The following is a 23,582-nucleotide window of genomic DNA, read 5'->3' as shown; positions in this document are numbered from 1 at the left end:
ACAGGACTCGCACATCTAAAACTCTACCCATTGCTTGGAAAATTTAAACTCCAGATAGGAGAGAGCCAAAGCTTTAACATGATCTGCCTGGGACAAGTAACTGCCCACACTTCTGCCAAATATTAATGGCTGATAAATCCACTATGCAACATATCTGGAGGTATGGGGTGGAGAGCAAAGGACAAATCCCTGGAAAGAGCTCTGGAAGAATGCTCCGGTCAAGTCATCAGTTTATCCTGGAAAGATGCAGCTGACCTCCAGATAACCTGCTTTTACACGGCTCCCCTCACCTCAACTCTTCCCCTTGGCATGGACTGACCTCCACCTGTCCAGAGCAATGAAAATAATTTACCTCCAACCTCTGGCTCACGCAAAGACCCCCTTGGGCTTGCCTCTGCCAGCTGTAAGCCAGCTTCTGTGCTGCCTTACCGCAGCCCACAAGGCCTTCAGCACCTGCAGGCTCTTCCTACTACCTGCTGCCTAGAAGGGCTCAGCTGCAGTCCGAGTGGACAAGCTGGGCTGTGCTCAAAAGCCACCACTGGCTGAGGAAGAAGAATGCGTGTGCTTCTGAGGGAGAAATTCCATGCTGCCTTGGGGAAAGGCACCCTGACCCTTCACAACTTCCACAGCTCGATGCCAGGCATCACCCCCTGTCCTGGCACTTCTACTATCCCTACATGTATGTAAGTCGCACACGCTTTCAGGTCAAAACCACGTTATCCCTAGAGCATTTGTTTCAACTCAGCCTAAGGAAAAACAGGCGGAACTCACAGCAGCCATTCCACAGCGCACAGGGAAGAGGCTCGAAGGTCCCAGTCTGCTTCCCAGAGGAACCACAGTGGGCACGGAGCTGGTGCGACAGGCTGGCTGTACCCACATCCCTCTCCTCACGAGGAGGGGCCTGTTTCTGCAGACTCCTTTCTCTGATCAGCTTTGGAAAAGGGATGTGTCTCCCTCAAAGCAAACACATAATGGAAATGCAGATGGTCTGGTTTTGTAGTGAGGGAATCACAGAAAAGATAATTCCATTCACTTCAGACTACAGGTCATGTCGGTGATCTGTTAAAGGGAAGATCGCGAAGGTGTCTGCTCCCTTCTCCCACAGGACCAACGCCTACAATCCTCTTTTTAAAACACCATTATGAGGAATAAACTGTCCAGGGAGGGGAAAAAAAAAAACAAACCCTTGCAACTCTGCTAATCTTCCTAATGATTTAATACCTGTGAATACTACTGGGAGGTATTCCTTTCCTGATCGCATTAAAAGCTGTCGTATTACACATCTCACCATGCTTCAGCATCCTACTGTGGATTTTTTTTTTTTTTTAAACAAAGCCAATTTCTCTGGAGAGTGAGTAGGGGTTTTAGCTCCCACTGCCCCCTCCAATTTTAAAAGATCTTCTAAATGCCCGCCCGGGGGATTCCAATAAGTCCTGGCACAGATCCTCCAAATAGTAGCAAAGCTAAACAGGGTACGGCTGTTATTGTAGAGATCGCTCACTGCCAGCACAAATACACAGAGCGGACCATTCAACCTTTTACAGCAGGAAAGTCACGGACAGTTGATGATTCACAATCAGCATATTTTCTTCTACTACAGCACCCTTTTTCTTTAATTATTATTTCTTTCCGGCAAGCATCCCTTCCCTGCGCCTTTTGCGATGCTTTTCCCCCCAGTTTCTTAATCGTATTAGCAAGAACAGGCATGGGACATCCCAGAGCCTGCAGTTTGATTTCTGCATCTGCTCAAGACGCCGTGTGCCACAGCCCTGGTGAGAAGTCCCAGGCGAAGGCTGCTGTGGTTCAGCTAGCCAGGGTTAAGCATTCCCCCACGCACAAGACCAGAACAAGGCCTGCGAAACACTCCTGTCCCCCTCAAGACCTCAGAATAAGGCTGAAGTGGTTTCATGGGCCGTGTTTGTGCTGGCTCTGTGCCCGGGGGTGAACCTCACCAACGGCAGCCTATGCTATGTACTTTTTCCCTTTTCATACGCAAAGCCAAGAGACATTTCTTTCACAGGTCAATATATACAGGCACGTCAAACTGTAAAATCTGTTAAATCATTGCCTACTGCCCACGCCGGCGTGGGCTGGGACTGACACAGTGGCTGAGGGGCTCAGCACCCCGTGGCGCTCCCAGCCCCCCCAGTCACCGAGGCGGTGCCAAAGGCTCACAGGGGACAGAGCACGGGTACCCGAAGGTCTGCCCCAGCACAGCCTGGCCCATCTCTCCTCCGCTTCAGTTTCAAACGGCTGCAGCAAAGGGGTTTTCCCCAGGAGCTGATTCTTCCTCCCAGAAATCTTTACTTGATTAGTCAGCTTAAATCTTCCTCAGTTCAGGGTTTCCCCAAAGTTCCCAGGCACAGGTCCTCTGACGACTCACCTTAATGACAGGCTGTCTAACACCCACAGCCATTGCACATCACACAGTTGTCAAAGCACACACCGAGAAAGGAGAAAGGAACCATCAGAGACCCAACAGGGCACACGTCACCGGAGCAGGCACAGACAATTAGAATAAAAAAAAGTTACACCTCTTCAACTTCACAGATTTATTTTCTACTGTAAATGAATTGATTTTGTTGTTGTTTCACTTTCTGTTGAGTCAAACAGAACCCAAAGTTGCGTCCCGTCTCTGGCACAGCGCTACTCAAAGTGAAACATGGTTGAGGGGCCTTTGGGGAGGCTGATGCTTCGCTTCAGGTTCAGGCAACTGTCTTGGGGTACGTCTTGATTTAATGATTAAATACAAAATTACTCTACCCTATTCTTCTACCCTACGCTGAAGATAAAAACCACGAGGGTGATTGTGTAAGAAGGTGTTAGCGGTAAATACAAACCACCAGTAAATTTGCTTTTTTTAAAATGGAAAGAAGAGCATGAACCGAAGCAAAGCTAAGCCCAATAAAACACTAAGGACAGAGTGCCCCCAACAAGTGGAGGCTCGTGGCCCGCTCTCCTGTGCCGTGTGGCAGGCGAAGCGGGCACCAGCGTGCTCTGCGCCCTGCTCGCACCATCCACGGCCTCTGCTCCGGGTGCCGCAGAGACTGGAAGGTTACCAAGAGCAGGCTTGGCACAGCAGGACACGTAAATTCAGTCTGATCCCTTCTTAGGCTCCATACGGAGACTCTGGGGAGTTTCAGTAAACATCCCTGGTAATCTTTGGATGCCACAGCGATGTCAAGAAGTATCACATTCATAAATCAGACCTTACATCAGCTCTGCTGGCAGAAAGAACATTTGCCCCGTTCTCGAGGCGCACCGAGCCTTAGACGGCACCATCATTTCTCAGGATTTATGGTAGACACCGAGTTAAGCTGCATTTTTGGTCTTATGTTAAATCACCTTCTTGCCAAGGCTAAAAATTGCTCCATGGTGTAATCACAAACTGAGGCAGAAGAACGAAATAACAAATTTCATTCCCATATAATAATAACAAGTTACGTTTCCATAGCACCCCTCTTCCTCTTGGATCCAAAAGAACATCACCAATTTAACTCACTGCAGCACGCTCTGTGCACAGGGATTATGCAATCCACCCCTGAAATACAGCCACTGCTCTTTGAGGGTGAAATCAGCATTAAAGCAGAGTTTAAGATGGAAAGAGGAATCGCCAGTGAACTAGGCAAGGGACGCCGTGGAGCAAGAACTGAACCCTCCGTCGTGCTGCTGATGTGAGGAAAGGTAGACCAGGACCCACGGCCTGCCCTCTGCAGACCTGTCAGAGGAGATGTGCTGCTTTTTGCTGACAAGACTATGCCCAGATCTCTCCGGGACAATGACAAGCGCTGGAACCCCCCCTCTTTAGCAGCCAACGGGGGGGCACGTCTGTGCCATCCCCAGCTCAGCTCGGGGCCGTGCTGCCCCGACAGACTGCCGGGCACCTTGTGCGTGCCTGGGAGAGCAGAGCGGCTGGGAACGCTGCTCTCCAGCAGACAGGGAAACCACGGCCCAGGCACCTGTGGTCAGAAAAGGTCCTGGGTCACGCACTAAAAGACAAAACCAGTCCCTTATTTGGCTAAGTCATGCTGGGATCGCTGCCCAGTCATGCCTATTCAAACAGTGTCAAGCCACGCTGATTGCACCCCTCCCTCTGTCTCGCAACACAAACAGCAGCTTAGACTTGCTGGAAGCTGTGCTTTGTGTTAGTCGGTGGGTTCAGGAAACAAGGACCCCCAGGCTTCTCCCAATAAGTAGTCTGTCTGTCCCATCTCACCCCTTGGAAGGCTGTCAAAGAGCTACTGTTTCCCTCAAAATAAATTAAAAAAATAAAATAAAATTACGAGCGTGTAGGGAGTCTAAGTATAGCAGTGACTGAGGAGGGACTTCATGCAGGCAGGGGGACCACGGAGTATGCGATGCAGAGCTCCCCAGCCCTGCGCACATGTCTGATCTCAAGGCAGGCTGAGCTACAGACTGCCTTTGCTCCATTTTCCCTTTCCAACATTTTCCACACCCTCCTGCCAAGAAAACTCCGAGAGCTGCCTGCCATGTCTGGCAAACGCTTCCTCCTGCAGAGTCCTCCCAGCGAGCACAGGCACGCACACGGAGGGACCTGCACCAGGGCTGGCCGCTGCGGCACTGCTCAGAGGCGCCGTGGGACATCCGCAAAGCTCCGTCCTCCCTCCTCACCAAGGGGCTGAGACTCTTCTGGTAGCCTAGAGAGGAAAGGCTCGGGGAGAGCGAGGGGTGACTCTGAAGTATATTAGGCATTTTGGGTCCTTCGGAGGGAGGCCAGCTGCCCAGCTCCTACGGGGTTTGGAAGCTTTCTAAGACAGAGGGACCATGGAGAGGTTTACAGCAGATGAAGTGAAGAGGGAAGGCAATGCACTGGAAATGAGACAGCCATCACTTGCTCATGCACAGGCCTGGGCTTTAACGCAGGAAGGGGTTTGTACTTGTGACTAGTGTTCCTCCGTATCATGCAAAGGCAGACCTGGTCTCGGTGGCCTGAGCATGGATTTCATATATTTTTATTACATTCAGAATCATCAAATACCATGACATGTCTGTGAAGCTACCTGGAGTCCCAGCTCCTACGTTCAGCATAATTTGAGCAAATAAATATTTGCATCTGTGTCTTGTGAGTTTGGGTTTTTTTAATTTCCTGCTGCGTGAAATAGGAGGAGCAATAAAATCAAATCCTTGGAAACAAATTACAACTGTTTAAAGGAGTAAAAAAAAAAAAATTCCCAATGCCTTCCTAGCCTGCTTATACCACAGCTACTACACACATGGCTGCTTACACAGGTAGAAGAACAGGCTCCAAGTCCGGATGTCCTCACTTTTATGGGTTTAAATTGGATCCCACTAGGTGTTTAACGCCATTGTTGAACTGCTAACGCCTTCTGCAGCATGACTAACACCAGCTAGGTTATTTTTCAGTCTCATTTGGCTTTTTTTTGGCTGTCATAGCAGACAGGAGAGCGGAGCAGAGCAGCAGAGTAACAGGCGAGTGACAAACAGGGTGCTGGATGTGCAGGGATAAGAGCTCACCAGCAAATCTGTGACTGAAGAGGTATAGGGGCAAGCTGCTGCATTCCCTGACTCGGCGACCAAAAGCAGCGTGCAAATATGACTTTCTCTCAGATAGAGGGCAACTGCAACTGATGTAGCAGAGTAAGACAGGATGGCAGAAGGAAAAAGATGAAGACCTACAGGCCTGTAGTCTGTAACAGAAGTTAAAGGAGGAAGGTGACTTTTCCCATGAGGCTGGCTTCAGCCCTCAGCAAAGAGCTGCAGGACCTTTCCTGACTTAGTCAGGCTCTTCTGTACTTGTACTGATGCTCCTGAAAGCAATATTCTGCCCTGTGCTTAAAAGAGGCCAGCAGACTCCGGTCAGCTGCACGCACTAAACTGGCCAGGACCTGGCAGCAGGGGCAGAGACGGGCCCAGGAAGCAGGAGGCAGGCAGTGGCTTACGAAACACCCTATGGAACCAACACTTTCCCCTACCAGGAAAAGTCTTTCGCAACTGGATGTCTCTGAACCATGGATTCGGGTGATTTCAGAATTCTCCCTCCATGACCTCTCCCCCTCCTTGCCAGTCTGTGGCTTCTTCTTAATGGAGGAGGCAAACTGGGTTGGGAACATCACTAATAGCATGGAAAGAAATGGGAGAGACTTCCCAAGAAATGCAGCCACCGAGCCGGTTCCAGGACCCCCTCCCTGCACAACAGCAGCTCCCAGAGGATCCTGGAAACGGCCAGCATGTTCATCTTACCTGGGGTCTTAGAAGTCTCAAAAAAAGCCCTGCAAGAAACTAAATTAAATCCACCCTTTTCTTGTAATAACCTACCTCTCTAGATGTGAAAACAGCCCCTACCCTACAACTGCTGGCTCCTAAGAGGGGAACAGAGCTACAGCAAGATTTCCCCATCTAACGGCATCTGTACTCTTAGACAAATCTTCCTTAGTTCAACATATCATCAAACACACTTGAAAATGCTCCCTCTGCTCTCCCGCTAACTATGCTGTCTAATGAGATTCCACGTGGGGAGTCTTGGTAACTTACAGTGAGCAATTAGAGGGTGTAGTTCCAAATTGGAAACAATCAGCTACACAAGCAATCCATCCACGTCTATTATGTGCAGACACCCCGGGGGCTAGCACGAGCCGTTAGACTTGGCATTCAAAGGCTCACAAGTTCTACCGGCACAGGAAAAGTCGGAATCTGCTCTCCCACCTATGTACTCCTGGCATGGGTTTACAGCACGCAGCTGAACAACACTGTGATCTTTGCCACGACACAGATCAGAATCAGGCTTCAAGACACAATTTTTCACCGGAGTCCTGAGAAGGAGTGAGAAAAATATTGGTAAGATATCCCTCTGAGGCTGGAAGAACTGAAGAGACCTCTGAAATCAAAGAGGGAGCTGGAGGAACTTGCCCTTCCCATTAAATACTTTGTGGTATTTGAATTTGATGCTACCCACTAAAGAGATCCTGAACCTGCAGGTCCCAGTTACAGTCAGACCTCTCGGGTCCAGCCAGCACTCTCGAGGAAGACAGCAGATCTGTCACAGTTGGGCACATCACATCCCCAACTCTGCAACCACCCTGTAACCACCCGCCCCAACTCTACAGAGGCAAAAGCCACAAGCTCAGGGATAAAATTTCTCAAGGTCTCAGTGGTGTTTGGGAGGTGAATCAGGGCTGGGAGGAAGAGGAAGGCAGAGTCAGATTCCTGGATCGAAGGCCAGCTCCATCTGGCACAGTATTCAGTTCAGCCTTGGGTTACCTACAGATTAAATATTTACCTCTAAACAGCAGAAATGTCATACAATCCAACTGATCACATGATAAATCCTCTAAAAATGACCCTCCACATTTCAGCTGCCTCTTTACCAACCTTGAATCCTAACCAATTCCAGTATCTAGTCCTATGGTATATGGCTCTAGATGTCCCACTTTTACCCCAAAAAAGGACTTAGAAGATATACTCAGCCTTGCTGTAAGAGAAGTGGTGGGTTCCCTAAAGTTGTCTCCTGCAATCATGACATTAAATTATAATCTCTGCTTCTTTCCTTCCCTTTTATTTTGCTGAAGTATTTTTTCTTCCTTTGCATCTCCTTATTGAGAAGTACCGATGCCTCCAAATATCTCCTACGTGGGACTTCAGGCTCAAAACTGAGACGGCAACAACATTTGGCCTTTTTTGGTTTATTTTTAATCTCAAGATTTATGAGAGGTAGCTGACTCATATTTTGGCTGGCAAGGCCAGACTCTGGTAAGTAATTACATCCTCACTATTTTATTAAGGTAAGTTTTACCGTTTCTGTTTGAGGTGTGGGCGATGCCACCGACTGCTGCAAGAAAAACACAGATCTTTGCCTTGGGTCTCAGGCAGGTGAAAGGCCAGGCACTTCCTTCTTCCATCTCTGGCCCAGGCATCCAAAGTGAAAGATGCAGATATATTGAATTTCCCAGCAGTGCTCAGCTCTATCAGGTTATTTAAGCATCTCCTGCCACAGGGGAGCTCCACCCTCAGCAAAAAGCAAGAAATCCTACACACACCAGGGCTACTGTGACTTGTTAAGCATGGTTTTGCTTCACATACCCGGATTTCCTTTCCAGCAATGCACCAAAAAAAATGACTGAGGAGAGAGTTTGTAGCTAAGGAATTCAGTGAATGATTAACTCCATCCTACCTATTAACCATTGCTCTCCATGCCTTGCAGAAACCCCAGTCCCAGGTAGCAAAGCCATGCCAAAATCTGATACCGGGTTGGTTTTGCTTGCAGAGTGGTCAGGTGATGCAGATGGTTCTAGCTTTGAGTTAAAACACATAAAGTGCAGTAATGATTAATCCAGAACCCCGGCAAAAATTCATGATGAAATGTTGCTCCTCTTGTCACAATAAATTTACCTAAATGAATCCTGCTTCCTGGAGGTCACCACGGAGGAACAGCCTCTACGCAGGCCTGCAGAGGCAGGACCTGTGTGCACATCAGGAGCAGGGGCTAGTGCAAGGATAGCTCTTTACAAGGCAGCTAAAGGATACGATGATAAGGTGTTGCTCTCCCCTTTCCAAAATGAACCACATCTCAGCCATGCCGTGCTGCCTTTGGGACTAGGACAAGAGAGAGAATGCAGCTCTGCCAGTCTTAAGATGCTGCAGACCAGTGGCAGCTAGATGCCTGTGCACCCCCAGCAAGTCATCTCACGCGGCAAGATCTTCACGTCAGATTGGCCCCATGTGCACGTGCAAGCCCACGTGTTTATCTCACTCAGCTGCACCCCAGAAGATTGGGAGGGCTCCGTGCCAGGCTCAGTCACAAACTCCCTGTATGACCTCAGGCAACTCCCTTACTCTCTATGAGTTAAAGCTTTTACAGCCTTACCCAGCTGAAAAACAGGAAGACTTCCTTCTTCTTTTGCCTTGTCTATTTTTATTACAAGATCCTGAGGATAGGATAAGGTCTGCTTTCAGTACACTTGCGTGCGGTACGCAGCGCTATGAGGTCCCAATCCTGCCCAGGACGCGCAGCACAACACATGTAAAAAACAGTTCCTAGAGCTTTGGGTCTTTTCTGCAAACCCACAGATACCATGGTACCATGCAGTAGAGATACAACCGAATTTCTGCATTTTAATTGGGCTTTCTGGTACCTTCACATACAAAAAGATGACAGCACTGCTGACATGTCAGGAGTTTACTCCCCTGCTGCTTCTTCAGCACCCAATGACTAGCAGTAGGCAAGAAGCCTGAAAGTCCTGCTCTGCTGTCAGGACAGCAAGTCTTTGGGTCTCACATTAAAAGTTCATAATTTCCTCCCACTAGGAGAAGAGGGACTGTACAGTTTCGCAGGCATCTGCTGAAAGCCACTCACCACCAGAGCCTGTCACCAAAGTCCCTGGCATGGAGAGCAACACGTGAGTAAATGGCTCTTGCTCTCCCACTGCTGTGCCTGGGTTTCATCAGTGAGTGACACTGAGCCACCCGTGCAACCTCAGCCAATGCACCACAACAGGTATCTGCTTGGGCTTTCAACACCAGGACCTTCACGGTGCACACTCCGGACAGGGAGATACCAGCTAAAACTGTACATTGAGGTCTGAAATACAGGGATTCCCATTATCCCAAGACCCAGAAACCTGTTCTTGAAGTATGGCAGACAGGGTACTTCATAGCGTGCACACAAGTGGGATTTAGGAGCAGCCCTTGCTCAGCACAACATGGTGCATCTGGAAGGGTAGGTGGGAAGGATTAAACACTCCTGTGCAGAAGCCAGGACCTGACGCTGCAACGCCAAGACTCCCATCTGTCTGTGGCCCATGCAGAAACAGTAAAACAACACAAGTTCCCCACGCTCTTTAATTCTGTAGATTAATTCAGTAATATAAATCTGACGGGACCGTTCTCATGGCCACACCAGACACTTGCCCTTATGCTGATCCTCTTCCACTCACACTGGCACCAATCGCAAACTCTTTTCTTCCCCATAGATGGCCAACCATGGCTTCGCTACTGCCAGACAGCCCATGAGCCGGCAAGAATTAGGACCCCAAGAAGTTAAAAGAAACAAGTGTAAAAGTTGAGCTGCAGCCAGGAGAATTGGGACCCATCCCTGCCACAGGCCTGTGTCTCATCCCAACAGTAAGCTCAAGCTCCTGCTGAGGGCTTTTTTGCTCTAGATTCAATAAAGAAAAAAAAAATGCTGCTGCTGAAATGTGTTTTGTATTGTAAAAGACTGAACCCCTCCCCTCTGGAAGGCCGTGCTCCAGGCTGCAGTGGCAGCAGGGCAGCGGAGACGGGGCTCTTCATGCCCTGCGCTGAGTTTGAATAGGCAGAGGATCAAGACATCCTCAAACTCCCAGTCGGAATACCGAAACGCACCCCCTAAGGAGGAGGAAAGGGCTAGTCTCCTCTCCCTCTAATCAACCATCATTAAACAAACAACTAACAGCGGGGATCTTGTAGTATGCACTACAGCCAAGAGCTACCGACCGCCTCATCCCAAACCCGCACCGCGGCGGTGTCAGCAGGGCCAGCTCTGCAGCCCCCCGGCAGGGCAGCCGGCTCAGCCCCACGGGGTGCCCAGCCCGGGACGCGGGGCAGCCCACGGCACCCTTCCCCGCGGCCGAGCCGGCCCCGCTGCGAGGCGCACGCAGCACCGAGGCCCTGTGTGCCCGACAGGTGCTGACCGTGCAGGGGACACAGAGACAGCAGAGGTGCGAGGCAGGGAAGGAGTTGGGGGCGCAGGGGCCATGACGGGCCCCGCGGTGCCACGGTGACTGCGACAAGCAGCCGGCTACAGCCCTGCTGGGTGAAGGCACCCAGGAGGGCTGCACAGGGAGGAGAAACAGGGTTGGACTGCTAACAGCACAGCATCCTGCCTGCCAGATCCCCTGAGCTGTGGGCTGGCTGACCTGGGAGGGGTTAAATGGCACAAGAGAACAGAAACTGCCCCACAGCTGTGGGAATATGGCAGCTGCTGAGACTAAAATGGCGCCTGGCTGAGTTGAAGTGGCGCCTGGTTGAAGCAAAATGGTCCCTGGCTGAGGGAGGAAGAGTGGAGGTGCTGCCAGCACTGGAGAGCCACCCCAGTCCTCGCTCTCCGCCAAGGGGAGGGAGGCCCATGAGCATGGCCGCAGGCTGTCCTGCCCCAGCAGCACGGCCCTGGCCCTGCACATCCATCTCTGTACCCACAGCCTGGGGCTACACGGTTCCTTTCTCCAGGCTGCTCCTGGTGAGGAAAACACGCCCAGCCCCATATCCTTCTGCCCCGAGGGAGCAGCCACATCTCTCCCAGGAGCTGGCGGCCCGGGCAGGAGGCAGCGCTGCCTTCCCATTTGGGGCTGGGATGTCTCTCTCTGGGTAACTGATGGCACTGCCACGAAACAAAAAATAAAGCCGGGCAGAAAACAAAGCTTTTTCAGATGCTTTAAAAGAAAAACGGATGGTTCTCCAGCTACAATATCACAGCGAGATCCTGCCAGCTCCGGTACCTGCCACACAGACGTACCAGCGAAGCACAAGGTTGTCTGTTTAGTTCAGAGGACGATGGCAGGAAGGGGTTGAAGCACAGGCAGGGGCAGGAAGGCAGGACCAAGGTTACCAATAAGCCTGTCAAAACAAGTATACATGGGTGTTTTGCTGCCTGCCATCTACCCTGCTCAGAGTCAAGGTAATGATTGAAAAAAAATTCAATCAGGAAGATTCAGCTTCCTGACAGTTGGTATAGGGTAACGTTTTGCTGCCTTCTCACAAGGATGGCAGAGCACCAAGCAGCTAGGAAGTAGAAATCCAGGGCATTTATCCAGCAGCCCAGCATTTAAGCCCTCCACAAGCATTTCATTCCCATAAATAACCACTACAATACTCCCACGAGGCAAGGAAGCACCAGCCCCATTGCTCAGACAGGGGAGACTGAGCGCAGATGAATCAATGACAGCCCAGCCCACACAACCAGGGTCAGAACTGAAAATCAAATCAAGAAGTCCCGCTTTCCCCTCTGTGTTCCAGCTGTTAGACAACACTGCCCCCAGTAGCTCGGCTTTCTTCCCAAACTAAGGTATGCACTTCAGTCCCCTGATTGTGGAGGGGAGAAGGACAGAGGGGGAAGCAAATCCCAGCCTTAAGCACGCTGTACGCAGCCTCCATGGCTGCCGCAGAATTTAGCAGCTTCCAGGAACTGCACGGAAAGCCAATGAACCATCGCTGCTCCACTGCCACTTCCCCTCTCCGCGGGAACGAACAGCGGTTGTGGTCAGTGCGCACAGGGAGATAAAGGTGCTCCGTGTTGCTGATCAGACCGATCACCTGCAAGAGGAGAGGATCTGGAGTAGGGCCACATGCCCTCAAAAGATCCAGGACTCTCTGATGACTTACGAAACGTCTTTCCCAAGCAGCTAGCGAGTGCATCTACTTCAGGGGAAGCTTTGCATCCTGTGGGAGCGGGATGCAAAGATTAATCTCCTGTTGGAGATGAATTTCCAAACTTAGTCTCCTCTCCCAGTTCTCTCTGAAGTTCTGGGATCAAGCTACAGGCTTGGACGTGCCACAGCTAATCTGCAGGAAGACAGAAGGCAGCAGTGGGCTTTGCTGGCTTGATTTAGAGATTTGATGGCTAGCTGTAATTAACCCTTTAAATGCTGCCAATTCTAAACTATGCCAGAAAGTAATACTCCAATCTGACTGGCTGCATAACATGGGTCACTACACTCAGCGCAAAGCAAATCCAAGGTAATGCAACTTAAATTGCTGGCTGTATCAGATGCAATCTGTGCATGTAAACAGAAACTATTTTGTCCAAGGACAGTGACATTGCTACCTTGACAGTTTACTCTCCTGCAGGCACTGGAAAGGCAGAAAGCTTTTCAGGAAATGGCTACTTGCTGGGTGCAATGAGTGACAACAGGGGCAGCAGTGAGGGCCAAGGGTCTCAGAGTTCAGGGTCTGGCTGTTGAAGTTATTTTGTGTTGATGAAACACAGATTCAGGAACCAGCGATGCTCCTGGCACTCCCTGCAAAAAACGGGGTGTGTCTTCTCTCTAAATTCATACTTGGGAATTGTGTTGTGCCAGTCTAGCAGAGCCTCGACTACCACCCAGACAGCTTAAGCTTTGTTTCCATAGTGCCATCCTAATACGAGCTATGCCCTATAACAGCTTTACTGCACGAACGGGCAGCAGTTTTCTTTTTTCCCTTTTCTTAAGTAAAGCCGTTACTGACTGCTGGTATGAACCCAATCCACATATATTAGCTACAGAGAATTTTCTTAAGGCAACTGAAAGACTAACACAGTCTACCCCTTGGCCTCTTCTAGCTTTTGTCTTACCACCTCAGTTTTGTCTATGCTAAATTTTTTTAAGACTTCTGATGCAAACTTTGCACTGATCCATGCAATCTGGGGTTGCAAACCTAGGCAGAGTTCTGTTCATAAAGCCAGTGACTTCATGTTTTCCCTCTGTAGGAGTAAAATAACGTTCCCACACTCTGATAGAAACCTTTGATCTGCACAGATTTAATTCATTACTTATGAATCTCTGGCCAACATCACTTTGTTCATTTCAGTGGCTCTCTATTTGCAGTTGCCTCCTGTGTCCGGGAGGACAGGGATCTTTTTTTCTTTTTACCATGTAGTGAAATAGCTGCGAAGGGATCCTGACTAAGGGCTTTGCCAACCAGTTGTTTATATAACAGTCCCCTTCCAGAAAATCACCCAGGTAGCGATAATGAGCCACCCTCTACAACTGCTTTACAGAGGGTTGGTCGAGAGCCAAGATATTTTCCAATGGAAACTCTTCTCCCAGGGAATCACCCTGCATCGTATTTCAGAGGAGTGCTTTGGTTTGTTTTAGGAAATAGGAGAAGATTTCTTTTTAATTGTGCTATGCTTAGGTGCAAGGGCAGGTTCATGACACAAATCACTGAGAGTCTACTACATGGCCTGCTGGAATCATTTACAAGAGCGCAGCAGCAGCAGCTCTGCTAACACCTCAAAGGCAAGTGCCCATATTCCAAGCTTATGCTTTTGCAGGATTGCTTGGACCACCTGCAAGGTCTCGGGTAAGAGCTGTCTCCCTGCTGCGCCTGCACTATGCCTAAGCGATGAGATCCCAGAGGTGGTACAGCAGTACAAAATATTAAAGGTGCCAGTTGATTGCTCTTCCCGTATCCAGACTCCTCCTTTGAAAACTCACTCTTTCCAAAAAGCTTTCCAAACCTTTTCACCTGGGGAGGGGTGAAACACAACCCTCTGCCGAGGGCCAGCTCCACACCCAGGTAGCACACGATGCCGGCTGCACAGGCTCGGGCAGAGCACGGACCCTTTCACAAGGGCTTCACAACGCTCCTGTGCAAGCATCTGTCTGTGGGTGACGAGGCAGACGCTGTCTCCAAAACCCTGCCCCACTCCTCCTTCTGAGGAAGAACTGCAGCTTACGCAGAGGTGTCTGAGGGAGTGAAAAGCACAGTTAAGTAGAGGGAATGTGGCTGCAACACTTTTCCTGGAGACTCTACTCTGCATCTCATTGTGGTTTCCAACTGTTCCCTCGGCTCTTTAAGCCCCAGGAGAGGAAATGCGGCGCACACGCTCTTCGCTGGGAGCACGCATCACAGGATGGAGCCAGTGATTATTATTCTTATCACCCCACAGACTGCCTGGCACTGGCTGAAGTGTGGCTCAGATGGTTCTCTCTGCTCACAAACAGCTATGCAGCCTCGGCATGTGAAAGCCATTAAGCAATAGCACAGAAGCAACCCCGTGAGGCTAAACCCGTGAACATTCCCGTACCGACAGCACGCCGGCCCCTGCTGCCAGCGAGACGCCGGGGTGCCGGCACCGGGCTGCACGCAGGTGCTGACCAGGAGCCATGAGTGTCCCTTCAAAGTTAACACTCGTCTGGCCAGCTCTCCTGACAGCTCCACAAACGGCAGAGAGACGCTGGAGAGCTGAAGAGCCCCACAGAGCCTCCCCCGCGCACAGTCCAGGGCCTGTGTGCCAGCACTGATGTCCTGCTGTTGGAAATGTGGCATATGGAAGCATCAGCAGTGGAGACGGGAACCAAAACATCTGGTTTTTCCGAGCCACACTTGGAAAAGCTAAGCTGTATTCCACCCCTAAAACACAACCAGCCCAGCTGTGAGGCAAGCAGATGAACAGAGAAGTATAAAAATAGCTACTTCTGTAGTGCTCTGTCAAGCAACACGAGGTTGCCCTACAAAAATAAATACACAAAAAGGAATGATCATGGGGTTTTTTCCAGCTGTTAGAGGGACACGTGCGCTCACATCGCTGCAACAAGGTAAAAGACGCATCCCCTCGACTCACAGCTCCGTGTTCACAGTGCACTCCCACCACACCCCAGCTAGAAGTTTGCAGCGCAGCAAGAGTCACACGCAGCTTCCACGCAGGGTCCCTGATGGGACTAGACACAGATGCTATCACCAACCTGACCTAAACCAAAATCTGCATGCTTCAGGCCGGACTCACTCCACCCCCTTCCCGAGGCGTGGCTTTGAGAGAGAAACTAACAACTTTGGCCAACACAATTTGTCTGGGCTCTTGCTTTCCCAGGCTTAGCTGTTCCTCGGGTTCCTCCCTCAGGAGGACTCAACCCACACCCTAGATCCTCTTTTTAGAGAGCCACTCCCACCTCTCCCTGACGCTGAAGCATTTGCTCTAGCAGAACCTACTTAACCCATTCCCAGCAGGATCCATGCCCCGCGATCCAGCAGGGAAAGGTGTTTACAGAATCCCACGCCAGCCCCCACGCCAGGGAGAGGAAAGAGAGGTTTCACTGTCCATCTCAACCAGAGCTGCAGGGGAAAACTGCTCTTTTGCTTCTGGATCTGCAGAAGTCATCCTCCCTGCTAAAGGAGCCCAGCGCAGCGCGGATCCTGTGGGAGCCAGGGCCGAGGTACTGCCAGGGGTTGTTGCAATGGAGCTGTGAAGGAGCCATTGCTGGGGATCTGCAAGTACCATTAGCCATGTCTGTCCAAGGAGGTGGGCACAGGCTCTAGCCAGGGCTACAGACTCCACCCTGGAAATCTCAGTTTCAAACCAGTGATTAGACCTCATGACTTCATCACAGCCATGCAAAATACTACTGCACAGAGCCAAATGTGTTTCTTGATACACGGAGCTGTCTGTACGGGCGGGCAGAATACCAGTTGCACAGCTGTCGCGACGATAAAAAAGGGCATGGTATGGTGTCCAGGTACAATTTCCAATGAATAGCAAACGGGCTGACTGAACCCTGGCTTGGATGCAGAATTCATGTCACTACAGATCGTCCCGCAGGCTCATCAAAAGCAAGAGCTGCTGCAGACTGCGTCTGCTGTCCGAGCATGTACAAGCCTCCTCCCGGTGATGCTCAAGAGTATATGCCAGCACGACTGCAGCGGGAGGAGAGAGTCCCATCGCCTCTCAGCACCGCGCTGCCGGAGGGCAGCCTGTAGACCCCAGACTGGAGGTAAAGCAGGGCCACACGGCCAACACACATGCTCCGCGACTGAAAAATGCCGTAGGTGGGAGATTCATTACCACAAAGCGAACATCGTCATTTCCTTCCATCACGTACTGTTACCAAACCAGCGCATTACACTACCTTAACATGGGTTGCTAATGAAATTAAAAATGACACTGGATTAAGCGGAGAAACATGAGACCGTATGCCACATCTGAAACTTCGTCTCCAACAGCAGCTTATTAAAGTTTTTATTAGGCCTGACGCCAGGAAGGGATGTACTCGTTCCTAACCTGAGGGGAACTATTTTTAATGTCAGGCTGGCAGAAACAGATCACTGAAGAATATTACGCTTTGTTTAGATTACCTCTGTTTAAATCCAGTGGTAGCACATTATCGAAATGGATGCCATCTTTTGAGGGAAAGGGAGGAGCTGGAAAGCAAGGACAGAATCCGTTTACTGGTCATGGCTCCTATAATAGACCACAAATGCTACAGATGAGGTCAACCTGCATGTTGTTGATGCCCTTCCCGAGGATAGTTATCCCTTAAAAACATGGGAATGGCTGTAATCACATGGTTTTTTGCTTTTTGTGCTCTTTGCAAAGCAAAAAAAATAAGGTTATGTTTCAATTCAACATTTGTAGTTTTGGCAAACAGAGATGCCAACTTAGCTTCAGTGTCTAAGTAAACAACAGTCCTTCGGTATGAGAAACAAGGTAATTCTTTACTGCAAAGACAGGTTAATAAATACGGGCTGGGGAGGTCTGATTTGAAGCCCTCATCCTGCTGGTGGGACAGGCAGCGACCTTCAGCAGAGCACGTTCGTGTAGGTGGCAGAAGCTGCAAGGGGAGCGCGGTCGGTAGCTCTGTGCGGTCGGTAACTCTGCGGCCCTGCAGTCTCAGTAGCTTTCCTGCCTTTAAGCCTGGTCTCAGCAAAGCCTGGAGAGAAAGGTGGGATGATGCGGGGTGGCAGCCATTCCTCCAAACAGCAATAGCGCCATAAGCGCAGCCCACAAACGGAGCTGCCAACTTTCCACTGTGGAAGAGACAGAAATTTTCTCTTTGAGCCTGACAGTGACTGCCTAAATTGTGCTCATGGCTACGGAGGGACTAATTCACAAGTGCCGGGTCCCCCCCACTCCCCCGTGCACTCTCCTCCCAGTAAGAGCAAGCACCTCTGCCCGTGCAGCTCCCAGCCCGCTCCACCCTGGCACTGGAAAGCACGCTTCTGCTCCTGAGCTCTCCTTCTTCACCCCTGCTCACCTTCTTATTACAACTCAGAGAAATGTTTGGGGACATATGGGGTAAATAAGAGATGAGATACAAAATCAAGCTGAACTGCAACGATCGATCAAAGGACAACAAAGCTTGAAGAAATGAAGAAAGAATGACGCAGAAACACATTATGGAAACCACAGTGTGGAAACCGCGGCGTGACAAGAGATAAAACAAGGAATCCCATTAAATGGCAGACAGGGAGAGAAGCATTCGCAAACCATATGAGTTGTTTCACCCCTACCTTCTGATTTGAGTGATTTTCTTTTTAAAACCCTTCTCTGTGGGAGCAGAATGAAAGCAGCTGGGTGAAACGTGAGAGAGACCTGGCGGGAGCTTGCCAGCAGGAGAAACTGTTCGCTCCAACAGGGAAAAAGCCACACACAGAAAGACACCACCAATAAACTTAAAAATTGCAGGAAATACAGGGAGAAATCAGCGCAAACAGCACCCGGCAAAAAATGCACCAGGTGTCAAAGGAACCCCAAAAAACGAGGTGAGCAGAGACATGGTCTTCCTTTCTACTAACGTCCGACGAGGCCGGCAGCGGGCATTCAGCCAGCAGGTCTTCCCGCTGCCCAGCCGGGCTGGGAGATGTTCGGCTACGGTTTCTCAACGCGTGGTTTCCTGTCACTACCGGGGTTTGTGCGTTTGGCTGCACCAAATTGCAAATAGCAAAAATCTTTAAATGCTGGGCTAGCATCGAGGAAGCGAGACACCTTGGTGCTGCTCGGGATTATTTAATCACACCATTTGCCAGGGAGCAGGAACGCCTTCAAACGCCACCTCTCCGGGGGACGCCATTTCTTACCCAGCAGAGCATTTTTGTTCGGACGTTTTTAACCACCACCAAAAAAAGCCCAAGTTTTAATTTTAAGAAGGGCGACTTTCTCACTCATGGGAACAGCACTCAAATTCCTCCAAAGCTTTAGGAAGGAGCACAATAAACAACGCAGACCTGCTCGTGCCACTGCTGTAACAGCATTACAGTGACACTTCACTCACACCAGAGACCGTTATGCTCTGACAGAATAACACAGAATTGCCTCCTTGTTTGGTGCTTAAATTATAGTTACGATTTGCTTACGCGATTGGTCCCTTCCATAGGCTGAATGAACCTCACTTGCAAAATATTCACCTGGCACCTCATTTTTTCCCCCCTCCAAAGTTTCTTACAAAAGAGAAACACAGCCTTGTTTTTGCTGGGGACACGGCTTGTTATAAAATGACATATCAGGCTGGTTAAGTTTTTTCTAGGAACAGAAGTAAAGCTATTTTGCCTTTGTGGGCTGGAGACTACTGGACACGCCACTGCTTATGATTTTACTTGAATTGGATTTTCGTTTTGTGCTTTTTTTTTTCCCCCGACAGCTTTTGAAGATACCTCGAGCCTTGAAAAGGCTTTTACTGCATCACATAACAATACCAAAATCCACCGATGGCTGCCAACTCTTGAATTTTAAAATATCACAGACTGTATGTTCCTGAATCACAAAATCTGTTTATTTTAAGAAGATTTGCTTAGGTGAAGTCACCGGCTAGGCAGTGCAACCCCAGGGCTCACTGCCAAATCCACAAAAAAACCCCCGCTGGGCTTTGGATGAAAGTTATCACCCCCAAATCTGCAAAGCTTCTGCTTCTGCAGGAGTGTGGTGATAGCTGAGGTCCTCTGATATTTTCCCTTTCTCCTTCTTAACCATCCACAAAGAGTATTCCACATTAATGAAGGAAAAATAAGGGAGTTCCAATTCTAGTCTTATAAATCGAGACTCTAATCTCCAGTTCAGAAGTACCACGACACTGAAGATGTGTCAGAAACAGTCAATATTTGCACGGGCAAGTCAGAAAATCTTTGAGTTTACTCCCAGCTGGGGAAGGAGAGCAGCGATACCAGCTCACGGAACAGCTACGTCCCAAAGCAAATGGGAACAAAATCCGGTAGCCCTGCGAGCAGAGCACTTGACAAGAGATCGGATCAAAGCATTTCTCAGATGGAGAAACCGAGAAGTGCAAATGCTGCCACTTGAAGCGCGTTACCCTTGAAGTATAATATTTTCTTTTTTTAAGTTGCACGCTGCAGATTATTTGGAAAAATACAGGCTTTGGTCTCAATTCCAGCCAGACTTTGCATTACACTTCAAGAACCCGACTCTGGCGATGGGAAGGGGCCAATATTCCCATTCGGTCTGCCTGGAGACTGCTTCCAGCTAGGTATGTAGCGTCTGCAAGCAGCAGAGCTTATTTCCTTAGTGATTCTTTGGATGTGGCATTTCTTCTGTACTCCTAGTAACAGTGCTGCCGAAGTTGGCATGTATTCCTTCAAAGTTGCTACATCTGTCGTGTCGGGTACGAGAGGAATTCGTTTCCTAGGCCTTACTTCTACAGCTAGAGGTACGGGATCACGTTTGCTGAGTGCAACTGCTAGCACACACGCCTGCCGCGGAATCGAGGAGCTTTGGCGCTGGTGATTTTCTGAACTTGGCCTTCTTAAAGGCTGTTTTTCATTTCAGACTAATAAAAAATAAGTGTTTTGTGGAGATATTTAAAAAAACCTTCCCTCTAATGAGAGAACAAACAGCAAATCATTAAAAGCATTATTTACTTTATCTGTCAGTGTTCAATAAAGGGAACATAAAATGAATAGACAAAACCGCTTGCGTAACTTTGCTGTGTCATGAGCCAGAGTCCCTCTCATCCCGACAGAAATGAATCTGTAAATCCTTCATGGTTATAACAACAACGTAAGCAGACGTGCCTTCCCTCCCATCGCCAGGAGGTTAAACAGGGCAGTAGACTTCTCCCGAGCAGAAGTCCCTGTGCCACAGCCGACTGCTTCAGCACATCTTATACCAGTCATCAGAATATTACCAGCACAGACTTTTTCAGCCGAGTCGTGACCGTACACACAAGACGACCTGCTGGCTGACAAAGGCAACTCTACAGCCCTAATCCCAAAGACAATCATCCCTCAGCAGAGCGAAGCTCTTCCCCGTACCGCGCTGCTCTCAACAGTGCTGTAAACAAACATTTCTCCATCGAAATCAGAGGAAGATGTCAGTAACACTATCCTGCCGTTTCAGCCCATTTGCTTTAGAAGATTTCCCCTTCCCACATTCCAGGCACGTTTTTTTATTGACCTGCAAGAGCTTTATGTCCAACTTCAATTTGTCATTGCATAATAGGATCTAATCCAAAACGTTCTGGGAGCTTTTACAACTCAACGCCTCCAAACAACAATAATATAAGTGGTCTCAAACGCTTACTACCAAAATTAATAATCCTAGAAACACACTGTAATAACCCCAAATCCTGAAAAAGCCAAATGAAGGACTTCTCATCGCAGCCCTTCTGCTCACGCTGCTCTGCAGTGACCAGCGAAGCGCTGGCACGTTCCACCTCCGCCGCAAACGGCACATTCGGTCTCCTGAGCTGTAGATCCCCATGTCTAACTGACGACAGATAACGCAGCCTTAGAAACCCCTTAATAAAAATCAGCCTTTCCCAGTTAGGGACTTTCTGCAACAAACAATGGAGAGTTTGTTTGGAAAAGCCTAAACTTCAGCATCTCGTAAGAAAACAGCTGGAAAACACCTTGTCTGCTGGACTTAGACGCGCACATTTTGCTGAAGTTAGTCTAGATAGAACTTGCCGATCTACACTTCAATGTTTACTGTGCAACTTTGCAACTTTGTCAATATCTCATCTATATTGATGCTAAAAACCGGAAACTTTGTTAAGAAGATCCAAATAGAAAATCAGACCCTTAACTATTGAAATACCAGTAGAAATTAGTTCATATGAGATTTTTCTACTGTGCCGGGCCCCAAGTCATCTCTCTTACATGAATCACTGGATGCTTTTCTCTCCTCAAGAAGAAAAAAGTTGCTCCCTAAGGAAAACAAATTTAGGTTCAAAAATAAATTTTAAAAACCCCCCACCTTTCTCCTAAATCTGTTTTTTGCATCATACAGTGACTTTAAGTGACTGAGGATACGGACCGTTCTAATGCCCCTCCAAGAAACGCACCTTTCTGACTGATTTTTCCCAAAACAACAGAATCAGCATCAGGACACAAACACAACCATCATCCCATCCTAGCGCTTTCACAGAAGAATTTTTGATTTTAACTTGTTAATTGAGTCTTTTGGATTTGCTGTTAACAGGACAGTGTTTAACGGCTCATCTCCCAACACCATCCTCTTCCTGCGATTTCCCCCTGAACCTCAGGAATTAAACTCGCGGCACAAAATCCTCCTGCTCCTCGGGGAACATCACCCTCGGGCCTGCCCGACATAGCTGCTGGGGTGTCCCTGACCCCGCGCACCACCGTACCTAGTGCGCCCCGCAGCTTGCCAACTCTTGGCAAGACAGAAGCAGCATTATGGGATGACCCGGTTTGGGCTGAATCCTGAAAAACGCTCCTCCAGGTGCGGAACCGATCGCATTGCCGCGGCTGTGACTTTTGGGGGGCATTAACGCAGCCGTGCCAGCCCTGCCCCAGCAGCAATGCCACGCTGGGCCGGCAAGACTTTGCACACAGAGGCTGTTCTCCCTTTTGCTTTGCTCGGGCCACTCCTGCCCGTGACCAACCTGCTTCTGCCCGTGTCTAACCCACTCCCGCCCGTGACCGACCTGCCTCTGCCCGTGTCTAACCCACTCCCGCCCGTGACCGACCTGCCTCTGCCCGTGTCTAACCCACTCCCGCCCGTGACCAACCTGCTTCTGCCCGTGTCTAACCCACTCCCGCCCGTGACCGACCTGCCTCTGCCCGTGTCTAACCCACTCCCGCCCGTGACCGACCTGCTTCTGCCTGTGTCTAACCCACTCCCGCCCGTGACCGACCTGCTTCTGCCTGTGTCTAACCCACTCCCGCCCGTGACCGACCTGCCTCTGCCTGTGTCTAACCCACTCCCGCCCGTGACCGACCTGCCTCTGCCTGTGTCTAACCCACTCCCGCCCGTGACCGACCTGCTTCTGCCCGTGTCTAACCCACTCCCGCCCGTGACCGACCTGCTTCTGCCCGTGTCTAACCCACTCCCGCCCGTGACCGACCTGCCTCTGCCTGTGTCTAACCCACTCCCGCCCGTGACCGACCTGCCTCTGCCTGTGTCTAACCCACTCCTGCCCGTGACCGACCCCGCAGCCTCACGGCAAACTTTCTGCCGCGTCTCCACGTTGGTCCCCGCTCTCACGCGTCCCACCTCCATCGCGGCGCAAGGCACAACAAGGAAATACCGGAGGCCCCCGTCCAGCTGCCGGGCAGCGGAGCCTCCCGCCGCAACCCCCCCTTCCCGCCCCGGCCCGCCGCCCCCGGGCCCGCGGTACTCACAGCGCCGTGGCGGCGGGAGGGATGCCGGCCGCCGGGTGCTCCATCCCCCGGGCAGAGCAGTTGACCAGGCAGGCGGGGCCGGTGCAGGTACAGCCGGCGGCGCAGGGCTGGCAGGCGGGGGCCGGGGCCGCCGCCAGCCCCCCGCACAGCAGGGAGCAGAGCAGGCACCAGCCCGAGAGGGGCAGCCGCGCCGCGGGGACGCCATGTTTGCGCTGTGATCCAGTGTCTCCATTTCCAAAAGGCATCTCTCCCTACGGGCATGGCATGGCCCCGGCCCGCCGCTCCCCCGGCCGGCCGGCCGGGCCCGGCCGCGCCCCGCCCCGCTCGGCCGCTCGGCTCCGCTCCGCGCCCGCCTCAGCGCCCGCCCGCCATGGCGGCCTCCTCCTCAGGGCTGGCGCTGCGCGCTGCTGGGCGGCGGCGCCCGGCCCGGCCCGGCCCGGCCCGCTGGGCTCCCGGCTCCCCGCGCTGACAGCCCCGCTCCGCCGCCGCCGCCGCCGCCGCTCGGCTCTGCGCTCCGCCCGGCCCGCGGCCGCCGCCGCCTCCCCGCTCCGCCTCCCGCC

The 23,582-nt window shown here is 50.7% G+C and overlaps 1 protein-coding gene and 1 long non-coding RNA gene across 3 annotated transcripts in view; one reads left to right on the top strand and one right to left on the bottom strand.

Annotated features, from left to right (window-relative positions):
• The window catches only part of PKD1 (polycystin 1, transient receptor potential channel interacting), a 99,319-nt gene extending 75,966 nt beyond the window's left edge, over positions 1 to 23,353 (bottom strand). For both annotated transcript variants that reach the window (XM_075104632.1, XM_075104633.1), the window contains exon 1: positions 23,023 to 23,353. In XM_075104632.1, coding sequence (XP_074960733.1) covers positions 23,023 to 23,267 — 245 coding nt within the window. In that variant the 5' untranslated portion in view covers positions 23,268 to 23,353. The remainder of the gene's footprint in view (positions 1 to 23,022) is intronic.
• LOC142062954 (uncharacterized) lies at positions 7,357 to 10,151 on the top strand. Its single transcript, XR_012662589.1, has 3 exons — positions 7,357 to 7,452; positions 7,548 to 7,728; positions 9,948 to 10,151. It is a non-coding gene; the product is annotated as an uncharacterized LOC142062954 (long non-coding RNA).
• Positions 23,354 to 23,582: the final 229 nt, after the last annotated feature.

This window comes from Phalacrocorax aristotelis, chromosome 10 (genome assembly GCF_949628215.1).
Source record: "Phalacrocorax aristotelis chromosome 10, bGulAri2.1, whole genome shotgun sequence".
Taxonomy (NCBI): Eukaryota; Metazoa; Chordata; class Aves; order Suliformes; family Phalacrocoracidae; genus Phalacrocorax; species Phalacrocorax aristotelis.
Note: the sequence above shows the minus strand (reverse complement) of the source record. Positions and strands in the feature narration are given on the sequence as shown.